The sequence below is a fragment of the Asterias rubens genome, chromosome 3 (assembly GCF_902459465.1).
Source record: "Asterias rubens chromosome 3, eAstRub1.3, whole genome shotgun sequence".
Taxonomy (NCBI): domain Eukaryota; kingdom Metazoa; phylum Echinodermata; class Asteroidea; order Forcipulatida; family Asteriidae; genus Asterias; species Asterias rubens.
In genome coordinates this window covers 22,729,238-22,755,143 of record NC_047064.1, presented here as the reverse complement: position 1 = coordinate 22,755,143, position 25,906 = coordinate 22,729,238, and the positions used below count along the sequence as shown (strand labels likewise).

At 38.7% G+C, this 25,906-nt stretch overlaps 1 protein-coding gene across 2 annotated transcripts; it reads left to right on the top strand.

Annotated features, from left to right (window-relative positions):
- The first annotated feature begins 1,259 nt into the window (after positions 1–1,259).
- Positions 1,260–25,368, top strand: LOC117287814 (angiotensin-converting enzyme-like). 2 transcript variants are annotated; one of them, XM_033768346.1, is made up of 13 exons: positions 1,260–1,543; positions 15,209–15,367; positions 16,296–16,383; positions 17,062–17,205; positions 17,600–17,791; positions 18,816–18,913; positions 20,185–20,354; positions 20,877–21,100; positions 21,449–21,593; positions 21,865–21,963; positions 22,339–22,461; positions 22,932–23,113; positions 24,429–25,368. In XM_033768346.1, the coding sequence occupies exons 1-13, from the start codon at positions 1,343–1,345 to the stop codon at positions 24,527–24,529; spliced, it is 1,926 nt and encodes a 641-aa protein (XP_033624237.1). In that variant the 5' UTR covers positions 1,260–1,342; the 3' UTR covers positions 24,530–25,368. The 2 variants fall into 2 exon arrangements, with proteins under 2 accessions (XP_033624237.1, XP_033624236.1); XM_033768345.1 differs by lacking the exon at positions 1,260–1,543 and adding an exon at positions 10,839–11,173.
- Positions 25,369–25,906: the final 538 nt, after the last annotated feature.

The window sequence follows — 25,906 nt, the reverse complement described above, 5'->3', positions numbered from 1 at the left end:
CAGGCAAACTCAGACAAATTCAGGGAAACTCAGGCAAACTCAGGGAAACTCAACTCGGGGAAACTCGGGCAACTCGGGGCAACTCGGGGCAACTCAGGGTAACTCAGGGCAACTTAGGGCAACTCAGGGTAGCTCAGGGCGTAGCTCGCTTTATTCAGGGCTGGTCGTTGGTTCTAATCCGGTTCTAGTCAATTGTTCTTTGTTAACCCCGAAGTACAAACTGTACAGTCAGTTTCCATTGGGATGGTTCATAACTTGATATTTTAGCTCTGGGTACATGTACAACAACAACCAAATGTTTGTTAATGTAATATTATGAACAAAAAACATTTGGGAGCAGAATGCTCTAAGTTGATCCTTAAAAAATGTGTCAAAATGCAAAGAATGGGATGTGAATAATATTTTTATAATAACATTTTTTATAATAAAAAACATTTTGAGCATTTTGTATAGTGTTTATTTATTGATGTTGCTTTGCTGAGACAGGTAAAGTACACTATACTTCCCTTGACGGGAAAAATGATATATTTACATAACTTGCATCATTTGTTGGACAAAATTGTAATATTGTTATGTGTAAGTTTGTTGGATAGTTTTCACCCAAGGAAAATAAGCGGGGGACGGGGCATGGTCCAATGAACACAACGCTGCTATAAGTTGAGTCCACTTGTGTGAAATGTACCTATGCTCTACATAAGCGCGGATCCATTGTCTTTTGAAATCTGAACCAAACCTACCCGTATAATACTAACTGTATTCAAAACTTTCTGTGGCCTATATCTTTTCAAGTAAATACTGTAATTTGTTTATGTTTTTCCGGAGCTGCGTTCAAAAGGTTTTATGAAAGCGCCAATGTTTGTTAGAAGTGGCCTTGGTCAGCAACCTCAATGCGGTATTGTGTCATGTTTTCATAGCGAGGGTACCATTATGAACAACCCAATTCAAGTACAAATCACATGCATCTTTGTATCATTTGCTTGTCTGTATATTACAGCACTCTTGTGTGCGTTCAAAAGCTCTGTTACCAAACAATGTTTACCTTAAGCTTGTGCGTCAACAATTGTATTCCTTAATCTTTGCGGCCAATAAACTGCGGAGTGAAATCCGAATTGATGCACCTTGATAACCTATCAAGGTATCGCTTTATTAAACATACTAAACCACTCCTCTTTTGGTAGCTCGAAGTCCAAAACAATTCTTGCGTAAAGAGTTTTGGTCCGACAGTGCTGTTTGTAGTTTTCCATGCCCCATTATTAAACCGTATTATCTAGATAAAGGACACACTTTTGCACCGGGCGAGGCAAGTTTTCTAAACCTGATAATTACGAGACTCATCATAATAATGGCAAGGTTCTTGTTATTATTTCTAGTTGGTGTTTTCTGTCAGCTCACGGTTCGAGGCCAGGATTTAATCAATGACGAGGGACAGGCAATAGCATGGTTGGAAGAGTACAACCAAATGGCTATGAGCGTGTATTACGAGAATACAGTAGCGGCATGGAGCTATCAAACAGATATAACCGACGAACATGAACAGGAATCGGTAAGACATCTTTCTTTCGCTAACCACTGGTCCCTTTACTTTTAGTAATTGCCAAGTACACGACGTATATTCTTACTAAATGTTTTTCAACACGCATATAATGTGAACATTTGGGCTCAATTGGTAATCGAAGTCATTACAGGAAAACAAGGAACGAAAAAACACAATTGTTGCATAATAGCACAATGTGTGCTCTGAGATGACTGAAGCCTGGTACGACCAAATTCGGCAAACCCTTACTCTATGGGAAATCATAGATAGAACTTATACTATAACCATGGAGCCATTATATGCGATCTAATGATACCAACTAAAAATAAGTTAATACCTGTTTAACATAACAAAAGAAAAGGGACCACGTATTATTACTATGTGGTCCCTCTGTAAACAAATTATTAGACAACAATCAGAGGAAATTGAATCGCCTTTCTTTCATATTCACAGTTGTGTATAAGATCAAGAATATTCCCGATGGAGTTGTAATTACTCAACAGAACTATTATAGTGCTTTATGATCCCGCCATCTCTGTGAAGGCAGAATGTGGGAAAGATACCACCCCATTGGGCATAGGCTTGATACTTCATGGTGGCAACGAAGGCGATTGCCTCCATGCCCCCTTGTCATTGCCGTGATGCCCTTGAAATGCCCCAGGAATTTATAATTTTCTCATATGTTGCCTTGGTGCCCTTACCTGACGAATTATACATAGGTCTGCCACTCTCCATGGTGGTATATCATACATAGTCTTTAGACCATCTATACTACTAAAGCCATAACCTGCGCCATATTGAATTGAAATTAAGGTCCAGTGGTATGGCATCTTGATAGAATTCAACACACGAGTATGTCGTTTCAGACGTCAATTTGCCAGACTTCAAAAAGCCTCTTCCGAACTCACTATCGACTCGTCTGGTTTGCTGGCTGAAACCATTAAGACGAGCCTTCTGGTTTGATCAGAGGCAGAGCAATATCTTCTAACATTCCGGTCATTGTATTGTGAGTGGTGTAGTTGTCTGGTTTTGCGACGGGCTACCTGTTGCTTGGTCGAAGGAGGTCGCCGTAGGCTGCACACAGAGCCATCCCTTCAGGTTGGAAGTGGGTGGCGACCCCGGACTTCCTATTAGTCTCCCTCCTGACTACTGCATTTTAGAGTGACCCATTTGATGTTTCATAGGGTTGCATAAGCAAAACATCAAAAACAAATCCTAACAAATCATTACTTTGTCATTTTTTTAATATTTTCATAATCTTAAGCCATCTCGTGGCACAGCTTTGACACCCTGGTTTTTTTTTTGTATACCTGTTGGCCTTATTGTGCGGTTACAAAACCAGTGTTGGCCCAAAACAAGTTTTCTATACCATTTTTTCAAAACGATGTGGCGCCAGAAAAACAGTACACAGATGTCAGAAAGTTAAACATTCACCATCAGATGAAAATTCAACCATCATTTCCAGTCGTCAGTTTTGATTAATTCAATTCAAATGTAAAAAAATTTTATCATATAAATTAAAATTAAACGAAATTACTTTTCAATAAAAAAAGTCCATTGCAATAAAGTGTAGTTGTCCATAAAAAAACAAGAAATAATTTAAGATTACAGCAGTAATGAATACATAAATTCAAATGAAATTTTTAAAATGCTATTAAAAACGAATACAAAAATAAAAGAGGTATACATTAAAACAAATTAACAGTATTCTTTTCTCAAAATGCCGGTACCATCAGGTTCAATAACGTGCATGTAGTTCCTTTATCAAGTCGGTTTAGTCATTTATTTCCTTCGTTTCTCCTCTTACCTGTTTTACTCTCATGCATTTATTTTAATATAATTATATCTATAGGGCCAAAACCAGTTTTGGCCAATTATAGAATTTCTACCATTTTTCCTAATTGGTGTGCCGCTACAAAACTAGTATTTGCTCAGAAAAGGTTTTCTGCATGTTTGCCAAAATGGTGTGCCAAAACCAGTATTGGACCAGTGTAGCGGCCGATTTCACGAAACGCTAGGATTAATCCTATCTCGAGTTAGGACGAGTAACCCGTGCTAACTTAAGATGGGTTCCTATCTGAAGACGTAGGACGCATAATAATAATATTATTATTATTATTACATTATTATGCGTCCTACGTCTTCAGATAGGGAACTTAACTAGTCATAAGTCCTAAGATTAATCCTAAGGTAGGATGAGTTTGGTGAAATCGACGGCAGGTTTTCTATAGTTTTGCCAAAATGGTGCACCGCTACAAAACCAACATTGGTATTTTAAAGCATAGAGCTAAAGGGTCATCATTTGCCGAAATGGTGTGCCTTCACAAATCAACACTATGGCATACAAAAAACATATTACAGTCATGTCAATTAGTACTATCAATGCCAAGTACATATCCTTCCGCAATAGTTAAAGCTCCGGGAACAAACACCAACTACTCTGCTCCGTGTAGTTGGAGCCTGCGGAAGAGAGCGTGAAGGAGGGCAGGTGACGTTTTGCAACAACAAATAATATTCCATACTGATTCCAAAAACAATTACCAATCCAATTCTACAAAATGATGATTATCCCCAGCCTGTCCCTCCGAATTCCACCCTCACCCCACATTACATGTAGCAACATTTTGTATAATACTAGAATTATCCTTATCTAGCGGGGTTCTGCGCGTAGCGCGGCATCCCATTAGTATAAATTGAAACTGACTACCGTCCATGCTGGGCTGCCATAGACCGGGATGTGGGTGCGTTTACCAGGACAAAAATAAAAATTATTAGGTGTTCGGGCAACAGCCCGAACAACTCTTTGAAATTGTTCGTTTTTTAGTGTTTTTTTTTAGTTTTTAATATTCTTCTCCGAGTCGATTGTCCGCAAGAAAAAGCATAGATGCGAAGCTTGCATTAAGTTGAAACTTTGCACACAGGTAGACAATAACCAGTAGATGATACAAAAGTTGTTACGTCACGATGACGTCATCAGTTGACGAGATACACTAATCCAAAGTTTATTATTTCAAAACATCTTAACTTTTGATCTACATGAGGGATTTTTACAATCACTACATCATCGGAAAGGTCATTAAAAACTCCGTAAACGCCTCACAGACATGACCCCTTCCGGTTAGTTAGTCTCTTCTCCAGTTCTCCACAAAAGCTATTTTGACAATCTACATCATATGAAAGGGCTTTACGTACGTATGTAGTCCCTTTAGAATGCTTTAAATGCTTTAAAAAAGGGGTTAACTAATGGCTTTTAGGCTGAAATGTACACATTAATGCTTGTATATAGTCGCGTTCAAGGCGTTTTCAAAAATACATTTCCCTCTTTCAATAAGTTAGTCTCTTCTACAGTCGTCAGTATTTAATAAGTTCATATTTCCTCAACCACAAAAAGCTATTTTGTCAATCTTTACATCATACGAAAGAGCTTTACGTACTTCATAAAAATGGAGATGTTGGTGACCTTCTCTTGACCTTGTTTGGACTTGTCTTAAGCAAGGCTATGAAATGAAAAATTTGCTAGGTGCGCCCAGTAAGCACACAATCGACCGTTAAGCAGCTCTATTAAATTGGGCCTTGCTCTAGCAGCGGTAAGAGATCTGCTCCAGCAGTGCAAACCTTGTAGGTTCAAATCCCACCAATTTTATAAAACACATTGTGTTAGGATTAAAGGGACCTTGTTTGGACTTGTCTTAAGCAAGGCTATGAAATGAAAAATTTGCTAGGTGCGCCCAGTAAGCACAAAATCGACCGTTAAGCAGCTCTATGAAGTTGGGCCCTGCTCTAGCAGCGGTAAGAGATCTGCTCCAGCAGTGCAAACCTTGTAGGATCAAATCCCACCAATTTTATAAAACACATTGTGTTAGGATTAAAGGGACCTTGTTTGGACTTGTCTTAAGCAAGGCTATGAAATGAAAAATTTGCTAGGTGCGCCCAGTAAGCACAAAATCGACCGTTAAGCAGCTCTATGAAGTTGGGCCCTGCTCTAGCAGCGGTAAGAGATCTGCTCCAGCAGTGCAAACCTTGTAGGATCAAATCCCACCATATTTATTAAACACATTGTGTTAGGATTAAAGGGACCTTGTTTGGACTTGTCTTAAGCAAGGCTATAAAATGAAAAATTTGCTAGGTGCGCCCAGTAAGCACACAATCGACCGTTAAGCAGCTCTATTAAATTGGGCCCTGCTCTAGCAGCGGTAAGAGATCTGCTCCAGCAGTGCAAACCTTGTAGGTTCAAATCCCACCAATTTTAAAAAACACATTGTGTTAGGATTAAAGGGACCTTGTTTGGACTTGTCTTAAGCAAGGCTATAAAATGAAAAATTTGCTAGGTGCGCCCAGTAAGCACACAATCGACCGTTAAGCAGCTCTATTAAATTGGGCCCTGCTCTAGCAGCGGTAAGAGATCTGCTCCAGCAGTGCAAACCTTGTAGGTTCAAATCCCACCAATTTTATAAAACACATTGTGTTAGGATTAAAGGGATTAAGTTTTGATTTAACAAATTAGATATGTACACCGAACAATTGTTTGTAAATATACAACCACTACATGTAAAAAAATTCTTTATAAATCTTTTTCGAAAGAGCCACATACCTGAAGATACTCGTGTAGTGGTTAAGAAATGTCAGTTTTTAGATGTGGTAGGCAACCATTATAGAGGGAAACCCCAAACAATCACGTAGGGTCTGAACAATCAATCCACACGATGCAAGCCTTCGTCCCTAGATTTTAACTGGGGTGCACTAAAAGTTCACATGCTAAAATTTTCACCTTAGTTTGTATTTGTGAATTATTCATGTTTGGAGCATTATCGAGGGTTCCAACAGCCGATGTGGACGTTTGTTATTATCATTTATGAGCTAGAAACTATTAGTGCAACTTTTGACATTACAAATAATATTAACTCCCCATTTAACTGTTTACATCTGTTTTCATAAATATAAAAGCCATCAATAAAAACTTAATAATTTTGTTTTAATGACTTGTATATTTATGAAAACAGATGTAAACAGTTAAATGGGGAGCTAATAGTTGCTAGCTCATAAATGACAATACAAAAACGTCCACACCGGCTGTTGGAACCTTAACAATGCTCCAAACATGAGTAATTCACAAATACAAACTAAGGTGAACATTTTAATAATCTTATCTTTGCAATCATATCAATCTGAAAAGTACAAATCAGTACTTGCAGTAAGTGGAATAATTATGTCAAACAGCTGTGCAAGATGAAATTCGAATTAACTCCAGTTTGTAGAACGGAGACCTAATTATTATTTTCGTTAATTATTTTTAGCATGACATCATTAATGTCAGGTCACGCGAATTCAATGCTTATAGTTAACCAAAGATATATCTCCTGAACCACGTGTCATCGAGTCGTAATGTTTGCTCTTTCTTGTAGCTCTTTGGTCGGACACTTCCCCTGCATGTGCAAAAGTTGCTGTTTTAGTAAAAACAAATTCATACGATAAGGGCCATAAGCTAAGCTATTTCTTTATTCCTTACGTTTTCTGACATTTTGTTTAAAGATCATTTCGACAAGCGTAATTACACCGACCGAATTCAAAAGTTAAGGAGTCTCGAAACGGCCTGAATTGTGCACCACTGCATGAAAACGGCTTTGATCTGTGCCCATCATTTTCATCTTTTGGAATCGGCTCGGAAATGCGCCCAACGTTTCACATACTTTTTGGAAGCGTTTGGGATAAGCACGGACCGTACCGCTTTTTCCATGCTTACTTACAATGCCTGGAAAATTGCTGGAATAATTTTTCTAATATGCATCCACTTTGCTGTTCAGTGTGTTGAAAATCGCTGGAAATCTGCACCGGCCGTTTCATACAATGCTTGAGCAGCACTTATAACAATAAATCAAATTTGTTCTTTGCGCCGATGAAATGTCCCCTATACAGCTTGTCAATATTACAATGGTCGCTAAGAAACGCAAGTTCAGATATTCTTTTGAATATTTTAACTGTGCGTAGATGCACGGTTCATTGAATATAAGTGGGTGGTTGTGGCGACAACAAACTTGTATACTTTTGATCATCATCAGCTTGTAAACAGTAAAATGTAACTTCAAGGGCTGATGGTTGCACGTTTGGAAATGTTTCTATTAAACCTGGTTCAATTGTATGGCGAAAACAAACTGTTACAATTGTATGGCGAAAGCAAACTGTTATCCTTTTGAACTGAATGCATGATTTATTATGTCAGTTCTTTCCACGTAGCTGATATACATGTCAAAACGTGAGGCCGGTATAACAATTTGCAACGTACATCATGTAGTTTTAGTAATTGGAAGCAGTTTGCTAACTTTGGCTGCAGGGGACTATGGTACTGTGAAATAACTCAGAATCCCGTCTTTCCGAGATGGCACATCTTCGCCAAATCCGTATTTCCGAGTTGTTTATCTTGCATTCCGTGTTTTAGCAATACGTTTTCCGCAATTGTGTATCTGTGAATTCTATCTGTTCTCCTTGTTTCCCATGACAAATTATCTTGTTAAAACGCAGTAACGTGGATGGTCATATGCTTCTGTATTGAGGAGGTCGTCATCCCGAGATAAATTATCACGGGAAGACGACATCCTACTGTTTGTCCTGAGATAATTGTGCCGGGATCTCAACATTTTGGATGGCACCTCCAGAGCTCCGTACCTACCTATAGGTGTCACTGTACTTTTGAATTGCACGGAGTTCATAACTATAAGCGACAGTAGTAACAACGGAGTATTGTGATTGTAGTAACAAATCCCAACGAGGATGAGGAGAGTATGGTGGCTTTAAAGGGACATCGCAAATATATATTGACGCCAATATTGACGCCAATATTCGTGACTTTTACCCCAAGTTGCAAATATTGACGCCAATATTGACGCCAATATTCACGACTTGGCCCAAAGTCGCAAATATTGATGCCAATATTGACGCCAATATTCACGACATGGGCCCTATGTCGCAAATATTGACGACAATATTGACGCTAATATTCACGACATGGGCTACACGTCGCAAATATTTACGCCAATATTGACGCCAGGGGTTTAGGACGGGGTACTCTAAGTTGGGGGGGGGGGGTATGGGTTTGTCAGTGAGTGGGGGATTTCGTATGGGTGCGCTGCAGAGGGCCACATCGTTTTTGTAGCATTTTTTAAAACTATGCGAGTTCGTTCGAATATTTGCTAGACTCAGTTTCACTAAAGGCCAGTGGACACTATTGGTAATTACGCAAAATAAATGTTAGCATAAACCCTTTTGGTAACACGTAATGGGGAGCTGTTGATACATTGTGAGAAACGGCTCCCTCTGAAGTAATGTAGTTTTTGATAAAGAAGTAACTTTCCACAAATTTGACTTCGAAACCTTAGATTTAGAATTTGAGATTTCGAAATCAAGCATCTGAAAGTACACAACTTCGTGTGGCAAGGTTGTTTTTTTTTCTTTCACTATTATCTTGCAACTTCGACGACCGATTGAGCTCAACTTTTCACAGGTTTGCTATTGTATGCATATGTTGAGATACACCAAGTTAGAAGACTGGTCTTTGACAATTACAAATAGTGTCCAATGTCTTTAACTGGAAAGCACTCTCAATAGGAGACTTTCCAACGCTAGGTGGCAGCAGACATACCGGGTAAATTTCCATTGTTTACGTAGTTCTGAACATGCGCATAATTCTGAGAACAATGGATTTACCCGGTAAGTCTGCTGCCCTCTATCGTCCCAGAAAGTCTCCCATTGCTAAGTAATTGCTGTTACATTAATATCATTCAATATGGCAATATTGACAACGAGTCAGCAAGATGAATGTAGCGCTTTTGTGTTTGTGCACCCAGGATTATTTTGTTTTCTTGCGTGGTGATCAACATTCGATCGGGTCGGTCGGTATCTGGTTTCATGCATACTCAGTAAAAACATCGCGGGTAAAAAAACTTTACTATCCGGCGTTTCTCAAACTTAAGTGTAGTACTAGAAAACCATTGATTGCCGGAGCGACCAAGAACGACGTGAGATATATTTTATCCTGGACAACGGGTTTCAAATGCTTAATTATGGTATTGTTGCAAGTTTACACAATTACAAGTTGTCATAAGATCATTGCATAAGATGTGTTCAAAATCTTTCACCTCGCACCTCGCACCTCGCGTTATCGAATATCCCAGATAAAAGAGTTATTTTGGAAGGGGACAAAATGCAAATGGCAAAGGAAGAAAAGAAAATACTTCCACCGGAAATAAAAAACCAAAAACTACACACGCATTTGCGACTTTTTTCCCTCGGCTCTTTTTTCCTTTCCCATTCCTCCCCTCCCCCATTATTATTTGTCCCTTTCTTCTTCTTTCCTTCCCTCTTTCTCCCCCGTGTTTTTCTTGTTTCTTCTTTTGGGGGGACCCTCTGGGGGAGGGGGGGGGGGGCTCAAGCCCCCTGAGCCCCCGAGCCCCCCCCCCCCCCCCGGTGTGCCGTTGGTGCGCATAGATGCTATGTGGCAAATGATATGAGTTTCTGACTAAAGAGTGACATGGTGCAAATTATATAAGTTATTGAGGTGACTCACAATTTGTCAAGTGATGTTTAATGACATACGTTGACTATTTGGAAGCTGACAATCAGAGCGTGACGATACAGATATGAGTTACAGTTCCCCCGAGGTACAGCTGTCGCAAAAATGATTTTAGCAGTCAAAAGGATCAGTCATTGGATCACTGAGTATTTTATAGGTTACATTAAACTGCATCATAGTGAAAACTATTGATATGTCTGGATGAGATATGCCTACATTTAAATTTAAACAATAACATGCGTGTGAATTGTCAAACTCATCCAATTATTGTAGCAAAAGAGTCGGTGATAAATCACTTAAACTTGTTGTAACAAACAAAATAGCAATTGTTTTTCGATAAGTTGAGAGTACAATTTTAGGTTATACAACTTGTCAAGAAGCTGTCACAGAAAGCTTATGGTGATACTTCCATTGCTGAAAAATATTGATACATGTTTTGTTTATAATATAAAAACTATCCGCACAAACAAGAAGCCCTAACCCCATAAATCAGACGGACAACCAATTTCACGGACCAAGAGTTTACAAGAACTTTTGACACCTACAAATTGATCTCGTCTTGACATCCTGCCCAATCTACATGTCGCATAACTTTAAATACAATTCCTGATGGTAGTCAGGTCGATAAGATATAATATTCTTTCATTTTTTTCCAGCATACAGTTTTTGTAATCCCGGGTCAGGGGCGCAGCGAGGGTTACGTGGTTCGCGTCTTAGTACCAGAAGGTAGTCTAATTTCCAAGGACATGTTGCTTGGTGCGTGTACTACTGTGTCCAACTTCTAAATCAACTGGTGGTCTCGGACTAGTAATTAGAAACAGACACAAAAACAGTACATTCTATGCGTATCCCGAACTATCCTAAACATGGGTACATCTCTGTTCTTATTGATGTTGTGTCTGCTCCGTTGTTACGTCGTTCAAGGAGGACAACAAAGAGCATGCATTAATGATGAAACGGAAGCCATAGCGTGGTTAGAGGACTACAATCAGCAAGGTATGGTTGTATACTCGGACTCAACTATTGCCGCTTGGGACTTTTATACAGACTTAACAGATGAACACCAAGCCCTTATGGTAAGTTACCCCGGACTGCTAGCTGGCTGCATGGTGTGGTTATGTTGTATGGCGGACAGCATGCTGTTCCGTATAAACCAAGGACCAGGCTGCTTTATTTCATAAAGCTGCTTATTTTAGCACAAACAGTAAGCATAACAACAATGCTCACTAGAATAAGCTTATCAGCTAAACTACCATGTATACTTGTACAATTTGTGACTGTTATCCTGCTGATTTATGCTAAGCAGGCAATTGCTAAGCAATAGTTACTGCTTAACAGATCTGGCCCATGTCCTTATTGGCCTATTGGTTGTTCAAACCAAGCAGTTACGCTGAGAATGGTTTGCTCGTGGGAAGTTGATATCCAGTGTTCACTGAGTCGATTTGAAAATTAATACACCTGAGGTGTGTGTGTTTGAATTCAACATGTTTGGTAGAACGTAAACGAGTTTTACTTAAAGCCATTATTCACTTTCGGAATAGAAAACAAAATAAAAGTTCACAGATTTACAAATAACTCACAGGGTTTACAGAAGGTAATGGTAAAAGACTTCTCTTGAAATATTATTCCATGAAATGCTTTACTTTTTGAGAAAACATTAAAAGAATTATCAATTCTCGACAATGAGAATTACGGATTATAGTAAACACATGTCATGACACGGCGAAACGTGCGGAAAAAGGGTGGGTTTTTCCGTTATTTTCTCCCGATGACCGATTGAGCCTAAATTTTCACAGGTTTGTTCTTTTATATTCAAGTTGTGATACACGAAATGTGGGCCTTTGGACAATACTGTTTACCGAAAGTGTCAAATGGCTTTAAATGATACTGCATTGAATAATATGATCATTAGTTACATTTCAGAGACATTTATTTCATGTCAACATCAATCAATACAGTGTAATAACATTGTTCATAAAACAATAACTTGTACTAAGGAAAACTTAATCCAGTTAAAGGAATACGTTGCCTTGGATCGGACGACTTGGTCTATAAAAAGCGTGTGTAACCGTTTGTTATGAAATGCATATGGTGGGAAAGATGTTTTAAAAGTAGAATACAATGATCCACACAAACATGCCTCGAAATTGCGTAGTTTTCCTTTTACTGTACGAACTAACACGGGTCGGCCATTTATGGGAGTCAAAAAATTGACTCCCATAAATGGCCGACCGTGTTAGTCGACAAGGTAAAATGAAAACCGTGCAATTTCGAGGCATGTTTGTGTGGATCATTATATTCTACTTTTACAACATCTTTCTACCTATATGCATTTCATAACAAACGGTTACAAACGCTGTTCAAAGACCAACTCGACCGATCCAAGGCAACGTGTTCCTTTAATGAACAATAAATAGAAAATAGTTTGACGTTAATATGTAGGAAAAAGAAGAAGCAAAAGCTTGTTTTCCTCTACCCTATAAAGACAAGGACAATTTACACAATAGAGGAGATAGTTGCAGTGTTGATAAAACATAGGTCTGCTTGTCAACAGCAGCTAAATACAAACGAGTACCAGTTAACAATTCTCTAGAAGTGGTCCGGCTGGACAATTCAGCTTTGAAATAAAACCTTAATCAAATAATAATTATGAATGATTGTCTAAAGCAAAAAGCTGTGGAAACTCGCCCATCCCTTTCCCTATCCCTACCAATAATCCTTCCGCTCCCCTTCAGATGCCCCTCATTTCCAGGTTAACGAGTCAATTAATTCGTTCACTCAGTCCACTTGAATCATTATATAAATTTCTCCCCAAATCTTAATATCAAATTTGAAAATATTGATGTTCCGATTAATGTCGGAGAACCACAAACGGTAAGTTATGAACGAAATGCACCTAAAAGGTCATTCGTTATTACAGAAAATGAATACATGTGGGTACAAAGTTTGTTTATAAGTGGTAAGGTTCTAGAATTTAAGTTCTGACAAAAATAAAATACAAACCTCCCAGCATGGTATCTCATATTGTGCTTAAAGGGAAGGTACACCTTTGGTAATTGTCAAAGACCAGTCTTCTCACTTGGTGTATCCCAACTTAAGCATAAAATAACAAGCATGTGAACATTTGAGTTGCGAGAAAATTATGACAGAAAAACACCATTGTTTGACGAATTTCTGTGCTTTCAGGCTAGAAGTCTTTTATTATTTTAGTGAGAAATTATCTCTCTCTCAAAATCTGTGCTACTTCAGAGGGAGCCGTTCTCACAATGTTTTATACCGTCAACAGCTCTCCAATGCTTGTTACAAAGTCAGTTTTTAAGTTAATATTTGTTTTGAGTAATTACCAAACGTGTACCTTGTCTTTAACTTGATGATGAATTATGTGTTTTGGATTGAGTTCTCATAATGGATGTACAATGCAGTAATTTAACACAGTTTGTTTGTCTAAATGGGCGTGTTCCGGATCAATCCCGTGATGGACTTTATTCGAACTGTATATTGACTTTGATGATGGTAAACCGTTTGACTTCTGATCCGTAATGTTTGATGTTGATCCAAATCATCGTACCACCAGCAACGCAAACACAATATCGGCACTCATGTACTCTTGGCAAACATTGCATTTGGGGAAAGATGCGTATTTGTTTATGTATCTGGAGGAATACGGATTATACTGGGCGAAACGACGGCCGGAGCACGTCTTATAACCTTGCAGTTATTGATACAAACATTTATTGCACAATAAATAAGTTGTTGCAGGGATGCCGTGGTGTTGTAAAGAAATCGCCACGATTTTGCTATACAGCTTTTGCTGTTGTTATTGATATTGATGTCATTGTTTTCACTGTTAATGTCTAATTGTAAAGCGCTGATCGTGCTTTTTGGAAAAAGCGCTTTTTATTATTAATATTCGTTGTTCTCATTGTTGAGGATACAATAAGTTGCACTCTGTAACGGGGTTCCATGAGTTTTGTACATCCTCGGGGGCAATTGTATGTAAAGTTGGCATAAACAGTTCTTCGCCAGCTGCGGATCCCATGACCGATTGAGCTTGGTTGTGATTAAAGTTTCAAAAATGTGTAACTTTATGTAATGTGTCATTTTAGAGTGCAGATCATGCATGTTATTGATAATTCTCAAATGTTGACCGGGGGCCTTAAATAGTTGCTCGTCCTTGACTGTTTACCTGTCACGTTGACTTCCTACTTCGGAATTACTATTGCCAAGGGAGATCCAAATTGTTTGGTGGTTATTGATTGGGCATCTTAGTATGGGGTACCCATGATTGGTTGATTGGTAAGTGGTTTTACTCCGACTCGTCAACCAGGCATTCCCACACTCAGTACGCTGCAATTGTGCCACAATGAGCATCCGGGTAGGTAATTATAAAAACACGTTACTTCAGAGGGAGCCGTTTTCACGATGTTTTATACTATCGACAGCTCTCCATTGCTCGTTACCAAGAACGTTTTTATGCTAACAATTATTTTGGGCAATTACCAAAAGTGTCTTTAATCTCCAAAACATAGTTGAGTGAGTGTGAGTGGTGGCCCGCTCAGGCTCTGGCTTGTCTGGTCCGAGTTTGGGTTTGAGTTGTTCCCTTTAGCAAGACACAAATAATGTTGTTCCGTCCTTCGGATGGGACGATAACTGATGCAGGTCACGTGTGTTGTAATTTACGTAAAATAACTCAACGTGCACCTATTGTTAAGAGGATGAGTTCGCTCCGTTGTTTTCTGGATGGTTGGTTGCAGAGTGTGCCACAGCACCTTGTCAACTGTCACATGGTGCTACTGCACGGTCTCATAAAGAGCGTTTGGAGACACATTCTGATGTGATAAAACGCTACATAAGAACCGTGCAATATTTATTGATTTGAAGATCAATAATATTCCATCATGAGAAGATGGGACTTTGAAGAGCGTAGATGTAATTGCCATTTCTAATTAATAACATTTTTATTGCACAATTATTCGTCAATCAGACACTAACTCAATGCCGTTACTATCATGTGTTTCTGGTAATCAGTGGAGACGTGACGACACAATGTGTTTGAGATTGACTGGCATTGCAAATTTAAATCAAGTCTTCCATCTCTGCTTGTATTTCAGATAGCAGCCAATTTAAAGTCTGCTGTATTTGAGAAGGAAGCCAGAACCAATGCCTCTCGATTCAACACGACCGGGTTCAGCTTTGATACAACCCGGAAACTTGAAGCTCTGAAGACCATCGGTGATGCTGCTATCGAAGACCAGGCTAAACTAGAAGAGGTGTGGTTTAATATTGATCGATGTCTTACTGTGATCATTGCTTAGCTTTACAAGTGCCCATCAAAGGGAGACTTTCATTACATGTTAATGTGACTTACCAGGTGAAATCCTGTGCTCAGGAAATGTGAGCTTGCTCAGAACTACGTATGCAGTGGAAATAAAATACATGTTGAGTATGCTGCCATTTAGTGTTCCAAAGTCTCCCACTAAAAACATTACATGTCCAAATATGTTACGGAGAATACAATTTATGAATGGACATCGAGGCGAGGTTGTTAAAATCAACACAATTAAGCAAAACAACAAGCCAAGGACGATGACAAATCAAAATCTAGGCCAGCCAGAAGCGAAAAATTAAAGAATAAATAAAAACTGCAACCAGATTATAGACTTGACAACAAGACTATAAATAATCAATACCAAATTTATAAATCTGGATTTGAGTCAGATTTTTGCGTGCTACAATTATCTTTCTTCCAGTAAACATTGTTGTATACAGTATTCGTGTTCTAGGCAACTATATGTTAACAAAATTAAAGTCTGTAATCAAGACTACAATGATAAACCTTAAAATAATGTTTGCGTTCAACTTCAATTTAAAACCACAAGTAACGATATGGACCATTAGCAAACCATTATAGTTTACCCCCAGTGCAGAGTTGACCCCTCACTGGGGCTGCTGATCCGTTCACGATGTCTACCCCCAAGACGGGGGTGTTTTAGTTTGGTGTGATGATCAAATAATTGTGCGGTATGTGGGAACGATGTTGAATTGAAACAACAAGCTTGGCTATAGGATTTGTCTCAGTGTTTCATACGGCGGTTTGAACCGGTGGTTTGAACCGGTGGTTTGAATCGTTGCACCGGTTCAAGTGTCGAGAACCCAGATTGACAGTCGCCTAACATCTGATGTGTTATTTGTCTTCAGCTCAACAATGTCCTTGCCAGTTTGGAATCGAGATATTCTAAGGGAGAAGTTTGCCGAGATGACGGCCGCTGTCTTTCACTTGAACCAGGTATACTGATATTAAAATTATGTCGTGGACATACGGTTCATGTTCATACAGTCAGAGATCATGGCTTGAGCTTTGGTGTTTCCGATAAAAGCAGCGTATGGGTTCCAGTCCAACTGAGCAAGATGCTATGGGACTTCCTTAAGCTGTTGGTCCCTTGTACTAAAGGCAGTGTACGTAAGACAATCTAGAACAGGTGGAAGAGTATAGGTTAATCTCAGTGTTTCTGTGTGGGACTTTATTAAGCTGTTGGCCCTTTGTACTAGGCAGTGTACGTAAAGAGAACCTAGAACAGGTGGAACTAAGAGTACGGTAAATCCCAGTATTTCTGGTTTACCTTTACATACCAATCACCCTACTTTGTTTACAGGTTTTAGACTTGAGCTACAGTAACTAAGTTCACATACACCATTGGTTTCACTACCAGGAATATATACTACCAAATATGCCAATGTGCCAATGCCAATAACAATACAAACATAAACGTGTTTTAAAACATTGGCAACAAATAGTATATTCGTTGGTGTGCACGGCATTCTATGAAATAAGTTATACCAACAACTGTAGCATACCTGTTGAGCACACGTTGTATTTGGGAACCTCGACTCAGATGGTGTGCTGTTTTCAATATTATCCATGACCATAAACTTCATGAAATGTTGTACATGTTTTTGTTTATAGATCTTACGCGTATCATGTCAACATCAAGAGACTATGCTGAGCTTAACTGGGCGTGGCAAGGATGGAGACAGGCTGTAGGGCCGAGTGCAAAGGAAGACTACAAAACATATGTGGAACTCAAGAATGTCGCTGCTGAGGCGAACGGTAATTGCTATCTTTCTCAAATATATCGATTGTATTCTAATTAATTATCTAATGCTGATCGATAAACCAGTAACTTATTTTTTTCTGATGCCATTTTTAATGATGTGTGTGTATTAACCGTGAACAGCTTCTTGATCAATAGTGCTCAGCAAAGAGCTGAGGGTTTATAACTATGTAGGATTGAATTAAACAGTAGGGTTAACCTTGTTGCCTTTACCTACCTATGTATAGGATATGAAGATGGTGGTGCGTATTGGAGGTCGTGGTATTAATCGTGAACAGCTTCTTGATCAATAGTGCTCAGCAAAGAGCTGAGGGTTTATAACTACAATGTATGTAGGATTGAATTAAACAGTAGGGTTAACCTTGTTGCCTTTACTCTACCTATGTATAGGATATGAAGATGGTGGTGCGTATTGGAGGTCGTGGTATGAATCGGACGATCTTGTTGAACAGACAGAGAGACTATTTGAAGAGCTAAGCCCTCTCTATGATAACCTTCACGCATATGTACGAAGAAAACTCTACAAAGTATACGGGCCAGACTACATCGATCTTGAAGGACCAATTCCAGCTCATCTTCTAGGTAAGGAATTAGACTTCTGGGATAGAAGGAAAAGTTGTCAAGAATGGTTTTGGTCGGGGGGTTGTTATACTTCTGATTTGATTGTTGGTGTGTGTGTTGCGTGTGGGCATGTCTACGCATTCAAACCGAGGACTTGGAGAAGGTTATAACAAAAGGGATCCGGGAAAAAGTCACAACGAGGACGTCCTCAATTTGATTTCGTGTACAAAACCAATGGGGACGTCTGAAAAATATGTCCAAACAATGGGAGAACAAAGAGAAGTCCTCGGTTTACACCATAAACACAGCTGTGTGTGTGTGTGTTTTGTTGTTACTGTTGTTGATATTATCACCGGTGCCATTTTATAAACTACTGTAAAATATTAATATTCTGCATGGTGGCAGTGTTTCTATATGATATACACCTTATAATCAGTTCTTTGTTCTTAGTCATTACAATGGAGTGAGTGTGAGGCCAGTCTGGGAAGGGCCAACTCTACCACCTTGCACATTCCTAAGCAATGACAGAAGTAGTGGTCAGTGCACAGACAAGTCAAAATATGGGGCAATCGTCCACACTCTCATTTGTTTAGTACGGCCCCTTCTTAATCCAGCCAAACATAATCCTGTATGTATAATTATTCAAATGTCCCTTTAATGAAGTAGGAAACAATCCCTTATATGGTTACAATTTGTGTAAGAAAGCATCGTGCTCTTTCCTTTATAAACCCGTGTAATTTCAAGTTGAGCACAGTGAGAGCCTCCACCATCAGTCGTACATTAAAAGTAACTTCAACCATCAATCCTGTGTCGTTGCGTACCTTCTTATAGTCTAAGAGCATATAGCCTAACTGGTTATAAGATTGTTGGGGTGTTTATAGAGGTAAACACCACTGTTGATAATGAGCCTATAATTATATACAAGAAGAAAACTTTTCAAATGAAAAACTTTTTTAAATGTGTAGGAATTTGTCACAAAAAGTTCAAAGGAAATGCACTTAATGAGTTGTTGTTGTCACTAATTATCTTCCTTTCACTTCAATAGGTAACATGTGGTCACAGTCATGGCTTAACATTCTGGATTTAGTACTACCCTATCCTGACGCCAAGAGCATCGACGTTACACCAGTGTTGGTGCGAGAGGTGGGTTTATACCATCTACATTAACGTAGAAAGGTTACGATGCCTTTCCCTTTCAGCCCTATATACCATAAGCTTTTGTACTAATATTGTAAATTTTTCAACTTATGGGGGGTTCATCCCTTCGTCATCGACATCTTACACTTACTAGTCGATTGTACCTATCTGATCATTAACCACTATGTTATTGTGTGTGTTGCGTTCTTTTGATTAATACACAATTGCGTACCAAACCTCCCCCTATAGCTGCTGCATCTGCCGATATCTTTGCGAACACGTCTTTAGCACGCCCTCTTTAAAGCCAAGCCCCTATAATGTAACACATGATACCCATTCTACCGCCCGTTGCAATAGACCCGCTTTATCTGTCAGTGAGACACACTTCGTAGTTTTAAATTCTACCAAAGATTATAGAGCGCCGCAAGGCGCAAGATGCTGAACTCGGGCTGAAATGTGAAAACCCACTGGATGCCATTTCGGCAAGTAACTCTTTCGATACAACAATAGATCAGTGCAGTTCAGTGCAGACAATGACCATTCCTGTTCAATGGGAAACAAAACATTCACTTGCTGAAATGGCGCCCATGCGTATTTCACGTTCCAACAATAGATAAAGCTTAAGTTCCGCATCTTGCGCCTTGCGGCGCTCTATGATCTTTGAATTCTACCCATATTGACCTAATAGTGCACCTCGTGTGATCCGCCTTCACTGCGATCCACGATACTCTAACCCTCAACCCCGGGGATTTGCCCATTTTCTACTTTTAGGTTTGTTCTATTGGTTTTGGACTGTATTCTCTATGAATACGAATTGAAAGTCGATATATTTTTGGTCTGTACCTGGGCCCCCCTAATCTGGAGAATGTTCCTTGGGACTCAGTTCATCTTAAGACGCCTGCTCTATACCAAGCCCCTCTCCCATTTTACGTGTTGATGAATTATGCAGCTCTCCTTGTTAAGGAAATCAAGCACTCTATTTCATAGATTTTTCTGTTTTTTGTTTAAACAAAATAATGCAAAGTGAATACTTGCTTAGCGCTTAATTTTTTATTATAAATGCAAAAACAGATGTCACTGTCCTCGTCTTTTGATTCAATATAAAACATTACAATTGTTGTTGTACATTTGGATCACTGATACAGTACTTGTATTTGCTATTCAGATTTGATTTAAATTGCAGACTCCTGGTCACCTCCCTAGACTTGGTTTTAATTACGGTTGATTTATCGATCGAATTCTGCCTAAATAATAATTGGTTTTTCGTCTACTTTTAGGGCTATGACGCACAAAGAATGTTTGAAGTATCTGACGAGTTTTTCACATCACTAGGACTGATCCCAATGCCCAAAGAGTTTTGGGAACATTCTATGATCGAGAAACCTGATGACAGGGAAGTGGTGTGTCACGCGTCCGCATGGGACTTCTCCAATCAGAAGGATTTCAGGTAAAGATTACGTAACTGAGACATATCCATCCCAAAAGACCCACACCTATGCACCCTATATCCTAAAACTGCCGGTTCAAATTTAACCTGGATTCTGGGTGCCAGGAGACCAGATCAAGCTGACCAAATAATCGGTTAAACTATTTTGTTTTTAGCATTTCAGTTTGATCCGTTCTGCGTCATGTGACACAGATTCTGGGTCAGACTGACCCATGTACTGTCCCAGAAATTGGCCCTCAAGCCCCATGGGACTCCCCAATCCGAGTAAATGTTGACCCGGGATATTTAAGAGTGTGCATTCTTTCAATCTACTTGCTCAATTCTAAATTGGCCTTCAAGCCCCATGGGACTCCCCAATCCGAGTAAATGTTGACCCGGGATATTTAAGAGTGTGCATTCTTTCAATCTACTTGCTCAATTCTAAATTGGCCTTCAAGCCCCATGGGACTCCCCAATCCGAGTAAATGTTGACCCGGGATATTTAAGAGTGTGCATTCTTTCAATCTACTTGCTCAATTCTAGAATCAAGCAATGTACGGACATAACAATGGACGATTTAATCACCATTCACCACGAGATGGGGCATATTGAATACTATCTTCAGTACACGAACCTGTCTGTAATCTATCGTGGTGGTGCTAACCCAGGATTCCATGAAGCTGTAGGGGACACTCTCGCTCTCTCAGTATCAACACCTAAACATCTTAAAGCCGTGGGACTACTAGATGAAGTAGACGAGAATGACGGTGAGTTTAGCTGACTGTGTTTCGACCAAAAAGACATTACCACAATGGATGAAGTTCAGGTCTTTAAAATCAAACCACTGTTGTAGTCAACTTCTTTTTAATAATAATAAATAAATAGCTCATTCTGTAGGGCCTCAAAGCACTTCAAAACATACACAAATCAGGAACTACATATTTAGTCGAGTATCAAAGTAGTACCAGAGAGTGGCTGAGTAGCCCTCGAGACGATAACTTGCACCCACGAACACGAGTCTCCAAATACCGAGTAAACTTGAGTTCTGAGACGAACAGCCGAGTACAAAGTCTTTGGACAACTTGAATATTATAATAATTTTGTCATTTTTACAGAGGCTGATATTAACTTCTTAATGAGTATGGCACTTGATAAGATAGCATTTCTACCGTTTGGATATCTAATGGATAAATGGAGATGGGCCGTCTTTAAAGGTGACATCGATGAGCAGAATTTCAACGCTGAGTGGTGGAAGCTGAGGTATGCATGTCACAATGCATCTGATTCGTAGTGATTCAAAAAATGAGCGCGTTTATACCAAAGCGACGTGCAAGATTTCAACAGAGGGCGCTGCAACCGTTAAGCAACTTTTAACAAGCATGTATTACGCTCAGATTAAACCAACCCATAATGACATAATTAATAAAAAGTAACATTAGCATGGGCAACTCTAACCCCCGCGATCCAATGTGAAAGTGCAGACCACATTGTTTCAAACCTTTAATAATGTTCTTCTCGTTTCTATTTTTAGGACACAGTACCAGGGCATAGTTGCACCAACAGTCAGATCGGAGGCGAACTTTGACCCGGCAGCAAAATACCACATTCCATCTGACACCCCGTATATTAGGTATAGATTTACCTCGGTATCAAGTATCGATTTTAATTAGTTTATCCAATTAAAATAAATCTATTGTTAATCTATTGTATTTCTCTGTGACAGACTTTGGAGTGCTGAGTGCTCAATGTCTGGCACGATGTAACCCACTTTCCAATGGTGGCTTTTTGTATCATTTCATAATTATATTTTGTGAAGCCAATGAATCTTGCAAAGCGAACTTAATCACTGTACTAGTTATTAATAATGTGCGTATAACTGCATATCCACCCTCTAGTTCTCAACAGGTTATTGCAAACACTTGTGTTTTCACCGAAATTGTTAACAGCTGTAATAATTCTCATCGAATTCCTTTTCCTCTCTTAATTCGTGTTTGTTTTATTTCAGATATTTTATAAGCCATGTTCTACAGTTTCAATTTCACAAATCCATGTGCGACGCCGCCCAGCACACTGGTCCACTTTTACGATGTGATATTTATCGGAGCAAAGAAGCTGGCAAGTTACTCGGGTAAGAATATTTTTTACTATCGCAGCGCTGTTCAGAAACATAAGTTTCCGATCAGTGGGCCTATATGGGACGGAACAACCCACACACTGGTTAAGGGCGGGGGGGGGGCTACATTTGGTAATCACTCTCATTAATGGCAGCAACAGATCTTATGTGGTTATGGAACAGCAGTTTTTGATGGTATAAAGTATTTTGAGAATTTGTTTATTTCGAAGTAATAATGGTTAAAGACAAAACTATTAGTTTTTATCCACAAAAAAATGAATCTGAAAACAATTGAACGTTTCCAAAAGGTATACCTGCCCTTTAAATGGGATTTTAATTAGATTCTGCTTTCAAAATTGGCTTGACAATTATGAGTCAATTCGACATAGATTCTGGGTCGTGAGTGAACGCAATGTAAACAAGATTTGCACTTGGGGTTTAATTGTAATATTTTATATTTTAATCAATGTTGTTCCTTCCTCCAGTGATATGTTACAGATGGGAAGCAGTAAACCGTGGCCAGAGGCTTTAGAGAAAATCACCGGCTCAACTATCATGACAGCCCAGCCCTTAGTGGACTACTTCCAACCACTTATAACATGGCTGGAAACTGAGAATGACAAAATGAACGAAGTGCGTGGTTGGTCCAAGGACTGGGTACCAAAAGGTGAGTTTACTTAGTGTGGAGATGGTAGCATTGGGTACTTAAAGGTACAAAGAGAAATTATGGGTACTTTCCATGTAGAGTTTCAATCCGATTCTCAGCGGTAGGCTAATATAGTCGCCTGGGGGCGGTAGACTGGCCGGGTTTACTTTTCGCAAATACTCGGGACATCGTATAATCAATGGAGAAAATATTGACCGGTTAAGTCCGTATGCCGCCACCTATCGTCAAGGCAAATGGAGACTGATCGAAACGGCATTGTACTCATGAATCATGTGCCATGGAAAGGGGCAGAGTTTAAAATGTAAAGGTTGATTTGAGGGATGAGTAAAACTTGTTATATAGACGGATCATGATTATTATTCAGGGCAATGTTGAGAAGGTTTTCCATGAATACGTTTGTGGGGAAGGGTGAGCAGAGATGGCGGTGGGCCTTTCTGCTGTATGCACCAATTGCAGTGCCCTTAGAATACATTATTTATTGAAACAAATCACCCTTCCATTGCATTTCGCACGTCATTGCAACTTGAGCTTTCCTTTTCAATTTGTAAAGATAACATTTATCCTGCTTGTTATACTTCATGTTATGTTTGCTTGTTATACTTCATGTTATGTTTGTTTGTTATACTTCATGTTATGTTTGCTTGTTATACTTCATGTTATGTTTGTTTGTTATACTTCATGTTATGTTTGTTTGTTATACTTCATGTTATGTTTGCTTGTTATACTTCATGTTATGTTTGCTTGTTATACTTCATGTTATGTTTGCTTGTTATACTTCATGTTATGTTTGCTTGTTATACTTCATGTTATGTTTGCTTGTTATACTTCATGTTATGTTTGCTTGTTATACTTCATGTTATGTTTGCTTGTTATACTTCATGTTATGTTTGCTTGTTATACTTCATGTTATGTTTGCTTGTTATACTTCATGTTATGTTTGCTTGTTATACTTCATGTTATGTTTGCTTGTTATACTTCATGTTATGTTTGCTTTTTATACTTCATGTTATGTTTGCTTTTTATACTTCATGTTATGTTTGCTTGTTATACTTCATGTTATGTTTGCTTGTTATACTTCATGTTATGTTTGCTTGTTATACATCATGTTATGTTTGCTTGTTATACTTCGTGTTATGTTTGCTTGTTATACTTCATGTTATACTTGCTTGTTATACTTCATGTTATGTTTGCTTCATATGTTACATTTTACTTGGTGTTATATTGCATAGAAGTATGAACTTAATTACATTATCTTAAAAACGGTGACAAAGCCGCATTACTTCTCGTACATTGTCAATTTGTCTCTTTATTTCAGAACCCCCAATTTACGGAACAAGTGGTGCTCGTTCATCGATGATGATGTCAGTATGGGTAGCAGTTATTCTGGCATCTATTGCATCATTCTTCAAACTGTAAATCAAGCTAACGTTTTACATGAAATCCACCCAAATAGTGTTCCTAATAACTATACGGTGTTCAGTATCTAGATTAATGCTGATCCCCTAATGAGATTAATTTACTAAGGATTTACCTCAGACCAACAACATCCAATACCTCATTATGTTATCTCAACACCATACTGGTATTAATCAGACAAACTGCTGGACTGTGATTACAAAGGTTTTCCTGATCCCATGTCAAACATAATCTAAGTAATTTTATAGTGCAGTCTTTAGTCCAAAACAATCAATTAAAACATACTGTTTGATAATTCTGGATAATGGAGAGTTGAATGTTATTCATTTGATTGGAAATATAATGATTGTCGTAATGACATTCTTGAAGACGGTTCCTAGTCAGCTATTGCTGGTGAGTCGTATTCGAAGCAGAAAAAAACGATTTAGCTCTCATAGATCTGGGCCCAATTTCTTAGATATGCTTAAAGCAAAACATTTTGCCTAGCGGTGTTCTTCTAAGCAGATTGGAAAACTGTCAGCTTTATATTACACAAACACACGGCGTATGATTTCTCGACACGACAGCCTTTCGGACGAATCAAAAACGACTTCAGAGACAGCTTATTCATTGAAAATAAACACTTTGTGATTTAATTCCATCATTTATCGACGTTGTAACCTACTGTCAAGCGTGAAATAAACAATAAAGAGCTAGCAATACTCATGAGTAAATTGTGAAGTTATTATCGTGTATGTCCTCTGAGAGCAAGAAGTAATTTTTGACCAATAGGGCAACTTATTCAAGTTGTCTTACGAGTATAAATAAATCATAATAATAATAAACGACAAACAAGCAAACAGTAAAGGCATCATCAGATAAAAACACGTGACTTGAAGTCACAATACAACAATATCTATTGAAGTAATACCTCCTTGTCCCAGCTCATGATGTTCCTGGTAGAAGGGCTCACAGTTATGTATTTCTTTTCAAAAAAAAAAACCATTAAAGGGTCTGTACATGTACGTTTGGTAACGACTCTAAAATTAATGCCAATAACAATTTGCATGGTACATGTATATAGAAGTACAGTATCTTCGGATAGCATAAAATGCATTTTGAGAAACATTTCACGTTGAAGTACTGCGATTATGGAAGAATATATAACTTGATATCGTTGAGAATTTGAACAAGTTAGACAGTGTATTCCAATAGCAGATAACTACTCTGTGTGGACATAACTGCTCCAGATTTTCGGCAAAGTTTTTTTCTCAAAAACGCCATTACCTTTTGAAATGAAGTTTTTAAAAGGCGTGAACACTATTGGTAATTACTCAAAATAATTGTTAGCATAAAAACTTACTTGGTAACGACCAATGAGGAGCGCTTCATGGTATA

Excerpts from the sequence above, each read along its gene's own strand:
- LOC117287814 (XM_033768345.1), top strand. The coding sequence starts at position 10,964 with ATGGGTACATCTCTGTTCTTATTGATGTTGTGTCTGCTCCGTTGTTAC. Across the intron at positions 21,101-21,448 it reads TGAAGTAGACGAGAATGACG|AGGCTGATATTAACTTCTTA; the intron begins GTGAGTTTAGCT and ends TCATTTTTACAG. Across the intron at positions 21,964-22,338 it reads TCTGACACCCCGTATATTAG|ATATTTTATAAGCCATGTTC; the intron begins GTATAGATTTAC and ends GTTTTATTTCAG.